Source organism: Phaethon lepturus, unplaced genomic scaffold (genome assembly GCF_000687285.1).
Source record: "Phaethon lepturus isolate BGI_N335 unplaced genomic scaffold, ASM68728v1 scaffold5701, whole genome shotgun sequence".
Taxonomy (NCBI): Eukaryota; Metazoa; Chordata; class Aves; order Phaethontiformes; family Phaethontidae; genus Phaethon; species Phaethon lepturus.
This window is the reverse complement of record NW_010519712.1, coordinates 1-10,582: the sequence shown is the minus strand read 5'-3', so window position 1 is coordinate 10,582 and position 10,582 is coordinate 1. Positions and strand designations below refer to the sequence as shown.

Here is a 10,582-nt window from a genome sequence, read left to right as displayed (position 1 = left end):
ATTATGATACAGGTAGCTGGTCTAATGATTTAGAGGGGACATCTCAGGGTTTCTCTCTCTCCTGCTTATTGCAGAGGTACGTCTTACATTTATTACCCGTCTTCTCTTTACTTTAAAGACGTAGCTGGGCACCTTCCTTTGTCTCTGCTGTGAGTAGAGGGGCTCCAGCGCACTTTTAATCTCGGTTTTCTCCTGACCCCCGTAATGTTGTCTTCCCACTCTCCTTTTTCACTTTGGAGATGGAAATTCCTGTTTCATGCTGCTATGGCTTAATTAAACTGAGAGGGCTCTGCAGGGTTCCTGCGGCTGTTAAGCAAATAGCTTTGCTGGCCTGTGTGATCAACAGTTTTGTTGTGAATGGTGATCTAACCACTTCCATCAAAAGTTGGGATTTTTTTTTTTTTTTTTTGATGTATCAGTAGCCTTTTTTTTTATGCGATCCTTCAAAAGCAAAAATAAAGTTGGGCCAGGCTGATAAGCGTGCGATAAGGACTGGGCTTTTGAGGCCACGTAGACTTTCATTGCTCTGTGGAACCAGCCTTGGTCTGTGACAAGGAATGTTAACAGCGAAAGCAAAAGAGCAACTAGGGATGCATGGTGTAATATTCAAGGACATCAGACATCAGTGTAGCTGTGCCACAGTTCTTTGTGTGATGTTGTGATTTGTGCTGCTAAATCCCTGTGAACTCTGGTCTGCTCATCAGTGGTGTTTGTACCTGTGTGGTGCAAAACTTCCTTCTGTCAGAGCTCACCCAACTGGATACATGTCTCTTTTTTTTTTATTTTTTAATCACCTATCTATGCCAAAAGAAATTTTATTAGCAGCTTTCTAACTGAATTACTGAACTTTGGGGATATAACAAGCCAAATACAGAAGCTGGAGGTTGGCTTACTTTACAGAAACAGTTTTGGATGGGTTTCGGTATCCAACAACCATCTCGCTAGCAGGGACCTGGCAGCATCCTTCAATTCCTGTGGTTGTTTATCTTAACGACCTGAGCAACTGCTTTAAGAATCAGCACAAAGCAGACAACAACCAGAAGGAGTATCACTCTTTCTTTCCTCACCTACTTCTTTGTATTCTGTGTCTTTTTAGGCAGATTTTTTGAAAGGATTACCGGTCTACAACAAAAGCAACTTCAGCAGATTCCATGCGGATTCTGTATGTAAAGCATCAGTAAGTATTGCCACATCCTGGTGCTTTGGGGGAAGGTTTTCTTGCACAGTTCAAAGGATGCTAGAGTGAAATAAACTGGAAATTAGTATTTTGTTTCTTAAAAAACATGTATGATCCCAGCTCATGAGTTGAGGTTGGCAAGGAAAGCTTCCTCCCGATTTTGGTGAGGAATGTGTCATCATATCAGCCAAACCACATCTGTGGTGCTTTCTTTATATATATGTTCTTTAATAGTAGTCTTATGCCCTGAAAAACATATGAAAAATGGTCCTTCTTCTTCATGTGTGTGGTTTTGTGTGTTTTAAAAAGCTGTAGCTGCACAGTGTCATGTAACGCGGCAGAATATCACAATGCATGTGTAGCCTGCGTTAATGAGGGCCTTTTGGTTGGTTTAGCTATGCTTGGGTTAAAAATCACCTTTTTGCTGTCTTTGTTCTGTAACTGTTCGAACTCTTTTATAGAATAGAAGACCATCAGTATATCTTCCCACGAGAGAATATCCATCTGAACAAAGTAAGTCTGCCCCACTAAAGTTTGAGTTTTTTAGTAACTGTATTCTGTTCTAGTATTAAAAATCTGGCATATACGTAATCTCCCTTATTTTAAACTTCAGATGAGATGATATTATTGAACCGTCACCACAGTGATTAGCAGTGTATGTCTAGCTGTTGGCTTTTTGTGCTTTTCCTTTATCCTTATGAAGTGATCGGTGTTCCTGCATACTGTCCTTTTAAGAAAAAGGACCACACTTAGTATGTGAGGAAGCGTGGTGATTACTGCACCATTCCAAAAGTCTTCTTTGAAATGACCTCAGTATGTTTCTCTCTCTTTTTTTCTGGCAGTCATAGTAACAGAAAAGACAAATATACTTTTGCGTTATTTACATCAGCAGTGGGACAAAAAGGTATGGTTGCGTTTTCTTAATATTAACATTTCGTCTTGGTTTGCGGACTCGGGCTAATTGAGCTGAATATTGATCACAATCAAAGATTGAAGAGTAATTAAAAGAAAGTGCGAACTGCCCTTCAGTAAAAGATAGCGTAAGGAGGCTCTGTCTGTGCACAAGGCTTCTTTTTTATAAAAAAAACAACCAAAGAAAATCAACTTTTTCTTCCCTTTCAGTTTAAGGGACATTAACTCAGCGTTTAGTCTAGAACTTGGGAGACTGCAGTCGCCTCTCCCACTTACTGCAGTTTTCCTTTGTGACCTTGGCAAATTGGTCTCCCTGTGCCTCAGCATCTACGTTACAGCTAGGGTAAAACTGCTCTTACCTCCCAGGACTCTTAGGAGAGGGCAGATGAGCTTGTGCAGAATGTGAATGCACTACTGAGGCCGTATAACTACCTTGGGTACAAAATCTGAGTTCTCGTATGAGGAACACACAAATTAGTATGCTGTAGCTAGCGTTTGAGACCAGGAAGCTGGGATACCTGGGCTGGGAGTACTCGGAACAAGGCGATGACTTAGGACTGGAGACATCAAAGCAGTGAGTGTAATCATGGGCAGAGCAGAGTTTGCGGAAGAACGTGGAGAGGCAAAATTATAGGGAACCTTGAAGCTGAAAATAAAGTATTTGTATGTGACAGAAGGCTTTGGGAGATTTTGATAAGTTCAGGGACTCAGAGCAGTGGGAAAGAGGATCTCACTCATGTTTATGCAGTGTTTGAGATTTATAAATAAAAGGTGCCGAGATCAGTGGTGTTTTAGTCCCACCCTCAAATCTGAAGAACAATAGAAGGAGCACCTTCTGGCTTTGGGCAAAATCCTCTTCAGTGTTTGTTCCAGTGTGTCAGTTAGGTCACTGCATCCGAAAACTTTTACGAATAAAAGCTTATTCTGCCAACACTAGCTCCCACCAGAATCTAAGGCTTTGGGGGGTTTCACTGTGGCTTTCTCTGTCCGAACAGAATGCAGCAAAGAAGAGAGATCAAGAGCAAGTGGAAATAGAAGGTGAGAATTCGGCGCCACCACGGAAAATCGCTCGGACAGACAGCCAGGATATGAACGAGGACACTTAAACTCTTGGCTTTCTCCTCTACTACTTTGCAGGCGCTTCCTGTTTTGTCTCAAAGTGTGTAAATTTTGGCCCTTGCCCCCATCTCTCACCCCTCCACTATGCAGCCCAAACCACTTCTGACTTCATAGGAGCCAATGTATTTATTTTTTTTTTTTCCTCTCCATTTTTTATTTATACCGTAAAACTTACGGAGCAGTGGTGGAGCAATTCAGTAAATGATGTAGTATAACTTTAGTTCCTCCTTTCTAAAAATATACACTGTCACTTTCACAGGTTTTGTTGAATCTGTTACCTAATCAACCCAGTCTAGCTATTGGGAGCCTGGGTAGGAGACGTGGGTTATTACAGAACCCTTCAGTGATACAGGCTTTCCAATTCATGTACCCGTTGACATATTACAAGTGGTTAACTCTTCTTTGGGTGTACCCAGTCCAGACATAAGTGTGGGGCCTCACTATTTTTCACAAATACTCTGAAACTGGCACTGCACTAAAAAAATCATGGGTGTCATTTAGGGTTATGTTGATCTTAGCAAACGTGTTGTCAACTTGATATATCAGTTGTATTCTTTTCGTCTGTCCTGTAAGGGCCACGGTCATTTTGCAGCATACATTATCTCATGCATCAGTGGTCATGGAGAATTCAAGTGAAAGGTGTGTTGCTTTTGTTGCTCTTAAATTCTAACCGTCTCTTGGTCTTGAACGGACTGATATGTGCAACTTCTCCGTTGGAATAAAAGGATACTCTTATCCTGCTCTTGAGTATTTGATCAACAGTGTATTTAAGCACCGGCTGATGGAATGGAGTTGGGTAGGCGCCCTGCAGGCACCGCTTGGCCGGATAAGTCTGGGAGCACCTCGGCAACTAGATCTAGTTCTCTGTCTCAACTGCCAGCTCTGAATAATGGTACGTTGTATTTTCCTGCGATATCAGCATTTCTGGAATGGAGTCTAGGACTTGGAGTTGATCAAAATGTGAGCTTCCATGGTCTCTGATGAAGACCGATCTTTTTTTGGACTGTGACAGTTTAGTGCCTGTTGCCTGTAACCCTTCACTGACTCTTTGATAAGAGCCAAAATGGAGACCTGTAAGTTGTCTAGGTGGATTCAGAGGTTCAGAGACGAAGGAAACGAGCACCGTCACCTGAAGGGGACAGGAAAGGTGTAGCTTAGTAATGATGTCTTGTCTGCTTTAACGTAAGAAGCTGACTTCACACTGTGTTAAATTGTTGCATTTATAGCTGTGTTTTTTCCTCGTTCACAAAGTCTGAACACCAATTCAAGAAATCGCACGAACCTTTTTCTAGAGATCCTGGATAAGCCTCATTCTGAGTGGCCATGAGCTTTGAGGGTTTCTGCTGTCCCCTTCTCCACAGCATCCCCGCCTGACCAGGGGATGCCGCATGTTCAGGTTTGGGGGCGAAGGGAACATGAAGGGAGATAAACTGTTGCTGACGACCGTATGTTGTAAGGCAGAACCTTAGGAAGAGCAGGGCACAGCGCACGTTGCAATTTTAAATGTACGTTAGGCACCAAGTTTCTGATGCAGTGAGTGACTTTAACAACACTGAGTAGTTTAGAACTTTGTATCTGCCTCAAAAAATGTTACCTTTTTGCTATGGCAGTAACCTCCAAAGTACTGGAATGTCGTTGAAAATGCCAACTGTGTTGGTGAAGATAAACTGTACTTGGGTTTCTGTGTGATTTACTGGCGATTGCAAGAGGCCTCCTCCCAGAGTTACGCTGTCAAAGAGTGCTTTTGTGCAAAGGGCAAGACGTTGACTGAAGATGCCGTGTTAGCATCCGGCCTCGCAAGGATTACCTGAAGCTGAAGAATCCTTTGAAGAGCTGTGAGAAACCAAAAGAGGAAACGGACGTGCAGCTGGTGGTAAAGTGTGACCAATTTGTGTGTTTAGCAAAGCTTGAGAGCTGCAGCCTTGCGGTAATGTTTGTACAGTGCTTTAAAGTTGTAAAATGCTGTATAATTCTCGATTGGTATGGCAAGGTTTGAGCTTTACCGACTTCTCTGCTAGACAGAGTGATGTACTATTAAAGAGAGTTGGCAGTTCCTTCCTGTTGTAAACCCCCGTCTTTGTTCCCTCCGTGTCTTTAAAAATGCTGTTGTCGGTTACGGGAGCCCTTGAAATATTTCAGATATTTTAGGAGGTAAAAGAAAGTTGCCTTTTCAAAGTAGTTCTGAAGTGATGAAGAAACAAGTCTTCGAAGGGACGTGACTTTAAGTGTCACTGGTTGGCTGGTTTTTTGCACTGGTGGCTGTGTACGAGCAGTATGGATTTCTGGTACCTGCAGCGAGTCTTTCTGCATCCCACCCGCTCTGAAGTGAGAGCTCCCTTCCTTCCTCCTCGCTTCTCCAACTCGCTTTCCGTGCTGCTGCTGGCTCAAGAGTGCTGTCCTCAAGCTATTGCTCTTTGATCCTATATTCACGTCTGTTTAATACGTGGTAAGTGTGTCGGGTTTGAATGTTGCATGGAAGATCTTACTTGCCTAACTGTGTCTTCCTGGTGCCTTAGTGCATTGAAAACAACAAAAGATGTTTTAACAAAACCAAACCCTGTTTTTTTGCTGACCACACTATTTGGATAATACCTAGCTCCTCTGACTTCCAACTCCTGTGTTACAAAGTGACTGAGATTTAGTGACCCTCAGGGGTTTTTTGTATATGTCTGCATAGTGGTATTTTTATTGTTTCTGTTACCGATGTATACTAAAGGTTTGGGTTTTTTAATGAAAACTTGAGATACTTGTCAGAGATCGGATTTTTGGGGTTTTTTTTTAGTTGAATAATGCATCTTTTCTTAAAAGTCAAAGCAGCAGAAACGTGTTTCTTCATATCAGGGGACGATGAGTCCATCTAGGAGCGGTCCCTTCCAGCAGACTGTCCTGTTCGCAGGCGGCTGCCCTGTATTAAACGGCGCTGGAGCTTGTGCCCGATCTGAGCAATTAGATGTATGCTGGGTAAGTTTAGAGCATTAGAAACTTAGGCACTGCCTTTTTCTAACATAAAAATACACTAGTGACTGATGTGCAGGGAAACTAAAGTTTTGTTTAGGTTAATTCTTGATAGCATATGCTCGCCTTTTTTTTTTTTTTTTTAGAGGAGAAGTAGTAACAAAAACTACTCGCGTAAGAGTTAGAGGTGGGAAAATGTTGAAGAAAGGATAGACTTTAACATGTTCTGTCCTCTGCCGTGAACTCACAGATAACTGTGTCTGAGCAGCAAAGTCTGATTTTGTTGTTTGCATCGATGTCTGACTCCTGGAGTTTGCTGGATCAGTTTATTTTGTCAAAGTTTGTTCAGTCAGGTAACGTTGGCGTATTCAGCTTTCAAGGTGTTTCCTGTTTCTGTCCTTGGAAGTTTTTCAAGAGCCTGATGAACGATGCCGTGAGCAACCTGCTCCGCGTTCGGTATCGCCAGAGGCAACCTCCCGGGGTCCCTTCCAACCGGTAAACACCGGGAAATGCAAAATGCAGCAGAACCTTGTGGCCGGAAGGTTTGTTTTTGTATGAAGCTGGCAAGCTGTGGAGGACTGTTAGCAAAACTTCTGGGGTTTGCAAGCATGTGCAGAAGTTTCTGACAAGCCCTGAAGCTGTTGTGCTACAAAGAAGAGCGAGCGGCAGGATGGAGATCCAGAGCGGGAGGGGAGGAAGGGAGCTGCTCGGCTCCCCCTCTGCCTGAGGCTGTGACTCAGCTTGGGTTTAAACTCTTTACCACAGGAGTATTTAAGGTGGGCAGAAGTTTTTAGATGCATTTCACTAAGAGGATGCATTTAGATGTGTTTCACTGGAAGAGGACAGGCTTTTAGCATCATCTAGGTATGTTGGATGTGATTTTTTGGAAAAGACTTGTTTTCTTAGCCTTGGCAAGACGTGAAGCACCCACAGTGCTCTGGTTTGGATGTCTGGGGTGCACGTCCTGATGACTGTTGGGAGCTGGTTGCCAAGCCGGGTTGTGATGAACCCAGAGGGCACGCTTAACCCGAACGCTGTTTCCCGTCATCCTGGTAAACGTGCCAAGGTGTTCGTAAACTCCACGTGTGCGCAGTTGTTCGGGGTTGTACCGACAGCTCTGTGTGGGGCAGGCTGTGAAGTTGGCTTTGGAGTAGGATTGGCTGGAAAATGGGTTTCCTTCCCTCTCCGGTGCGTGCCTTACGCAGCAGCTCGGTTGTTGGACTGTTTCCTATGAGGCAAATTTTGAACATGCTGGACATTAGCCTTAACATTTTCACTCTGTAGTGGGTAGTTATAACAGGTCTAACTTCAAAGCTTTATTTTTTGGTGAGCTCCTTGACACTGGTCTTTAAGGGCAAAGACTAAGCAGGAGTCCTGGATTTTTTCTAACACTGCAGCTATCAGCTATGTTACCACTTATTGTTTCCTGGCTTGTTTGTATACCACTAGCTTCAATTTTTGTCTTTAAGATTTTAAAAAAAGACCTACGTAACAGGGAAACTAATTTGTTTTCCTGGATTAATGACATCAGTCTGGCAGCAGAGAAATTGTGCACCACGCTGACCATGACCAGAGGGGTTCCAGCTGATCTCTCTCTGTGTCAGGTTTTGTCTTACATTTTTTGATGTGTAACGGAGAGTGGGAAATCCTCTTCTTTAAAGAAGAGAGGGTTGCATTTACCTGGGAGCAGCTAAGGGTATTTTTGGGAGCAGTGCAGAGGATGTGCTGGCCGCTGTGCCCAGAAGGGGGTATTGCATCGTGGCTTGGGTTGAGCACAGGCTGACCTTCATGCTGTGCCGACTGCGCTTTTGGGTTTCTCTGCTGCTGGTTCACAACGTCTGTGCCCTGGCAGCGGAGAGCGCAGCCCGGGGGTCTCGTCTAACAGCTGATCTGGGATGTCTGCAGCTAGCCATCACCAAAAAAGGCTGAGTCAGCAGCCTGTCCAGGTGGACTGGCTAGGCCAACCGGCAGCTATGGGGCTAATGGTTGCATCCAGCCTACGCTAAATGACTTGCTGTCACAGCATCGGCTTGCGGAGCTCGTCCTGAAACGCGTGCGCTGGCAGCTGAGTTATTTTTTATATAAAAGATTCATGTCATCTTGAGAGTTTAACATCAGGGAGGAGATGGGACTTCTAGAACCTCATCTTTTTTTAACTACTGGGAAAAACCATCTTGTAGATACTGAAAAGACTTGAACCTGGCCTGCAGGGAAGAACATCTTTGTAATTGAAACGAGAGAATGAAATACCAGCTTCTGAGTTCTCTCTAACACAGAGATTCTGTTTTTAAAGGCAAATCTTTCCTAGTACATCCCCAAATATGAAGAACTAAGGCTCTCTTCATGTGTGATTTTTTAGAATTGGGCTGTTCTAGGAATTAAAAGCAAGTCTTGCTTTTTGAGGAGTCTGGGTGGCTTTAACCTTTGTGGTAGCGTTCCAAGTTTTACCGGTGTAACACTGGAGTACATATTCAGCTGGTGAGATTGAAGGGCAGCACTATTAAAACTTGACCCTATTTCAGATCAGGATTTTTTGCGTATGCGAGGTGGCTGGCTGAATCAATTGGGTGACACAGGGCAAGCGTGCGAGCCTGCGGGCCAGCGTTCGCTGCTGCGCGCGTCGTGGTTGCCGCTCAGCCGCTCTCGTGCTCCCTGCCCAGCTCCTCGGCAGCATTCGGAGGCGAGGGACGGCCCCGCTCCTCGGCTCGTCAGCCCTGGAGGAAAGCAACGCTCCCCTACAGTGGGGATGGTAGTTTGTGCTCTTCTTGTTAGTAATTTCCTTGCCTTTGTGACCGAAGAAAACTTTATTTGGCTAGCGACTAGCAGTAATATTTCACTTTGCCTCATTGCCACCAGCTCCATAAATGTTCCCAGGACAACTCATCCCTGGGATGTTGCTGTTAAACACACACAGTGCTTTTTTTTTTAATTTTTTTTTTTTCGAGAGACACCATACCGGACAGTCTAACAGGTCAAATACTCTCCCCGGCTTTGGTAAGCGGCGTGTCTGCGCGAGCGTGAAAAGGGGCGAGGGGCTGGGGAGCGTCGAGGCAGCGGAGCGAGCTGGTGGCGAGCAGGACTGGCTCTCCGGTTCCTTCCTTCGGGATGGCTCGCGGGGACGTGGGGCGACTAATGGCTGTGAGAAACGGCCTGAAATCTGAACGGATGGTCGGAGCTGAGTCACCGCGTTGGCTGTGCCGATTTCAAACGCATTCATTTCTTATTAATCAGCGCACAGTGTGCCATTATCGGGCTTTAATGGGTATTTTTAGTTAAACCACCCTGTCCTTGGCCAGTCGCGTGTCGCGGCTGAGTGAGAGCGGCTCAGAGCTTTCTGTCATCCGCAACTGCTTTTAACTCCTCCGGCCCGTTCACACACGATCCTAGGTTGGGTTTTGCAATGCAGCGTCGAGCTTGTGAGTCTGTTTTACTTCTAACCTGTCTTTGCAACTTGAATTTTCCTCTTTTGCAAAAATACTGTCTTGTGGGGCTGCGAGAAGGTGTTTTTTCCTGAAAGCTGCATGTTGGCAGAAGGGCTGCCCTCGTGGAGTGACTGTAAATACACTGTTAGTCGAATGTCATGGCCATTGGATTTTTTTTTTTGCATTTATTTTTAAACTATTCCATGTTTGATACTGTGTATAATAAATTTGCAGAATTTAGAGGATTATAACTTTCTTCATTCTTCCTCTACGTGACGATACGCGCAAGAGCTGCCGCGTGGCTGCCGGAGTGCACTTGGTATCGAACCGTGCCGGTGGGGCTTGCCCTTGCGTCGCTGCCTCGGAGCTTTGCCCTGCGTTTAGAGGATTGTGAAGGGTGACAGCGTGTCCCTAAATGTCCCCTTCCACCTTCCCCGGGGACAGGAGATCTGAGACTCATCCCCGGACCAGATGTGCTGTGCAAGCCGCTGCAGGCACTAATTTAGCCCACGCCTCAGGCTTGTTGAAATATAGTTTTATTGCATTTCTGCAGGTTTTACAAAAATATGACAAAATAAATTAAAAAGAAATAAATAACCCCCTTAATTTCTTTTAATTTCCAAAGAAATAAAACACAGCAAGGGAAAAAAAAAAAAAAACAACACAAGACAAAAACCAAAACAACTTAAGTCTTCGGCAGCCGCTTGTAGAAATAACTTTGTATAGAGAAATGTTTAAAAAGGCCCTGGACTTGCGGGGTCCTGGCGGCAGCGGGACCCTGCCCTCTCCTTCGGCAAGCGGTGCGGGAATAGATGGTACCAGGACTGTTACTGTCAGGAGGGAAACGGGATAAAAGAAACTCCCTTTAAGACCAGCGTGTGTTCAGGAGGGGCAGAGATGAGAGCTGGCCCCGACCAGAGGAGCTAAATGAAATGGAGAGAGGGTGAGCGCTCTGCGCCGCTGCCCGCAGCCCTGCCTGATCTCGGGGGGAGCGCAG

At 44.9% G+C, this 10,582-nt stretch overlaps 1 protein-coding gene across 1 annotated transcript; it reads left to right on the top strand.

Annotated features, from left to right (window-relative positions):
- Positions 1-1,096: 1,096 nt before the first annotated feature.
- DDA1 (DET1 and DDB1 associated 1) lies at positions 1,097-3,576 on the top strand (the record flags this gene model as incomplete). The annotated part of the gene is made up of 4 exons (XM_010297127.1): positions 1,097-1,177; positions 1,639-1,690; positions 2,020-2,081; positions 3,085-3,576. Coding segments are annotated over 4 exons (306 nt in total), but the record flags the coding sequence as incomplete, so codon positions are not given.
- Between the last annotated feature and the right edge of the window lie 7,006 nt (positions 3,577-10,582).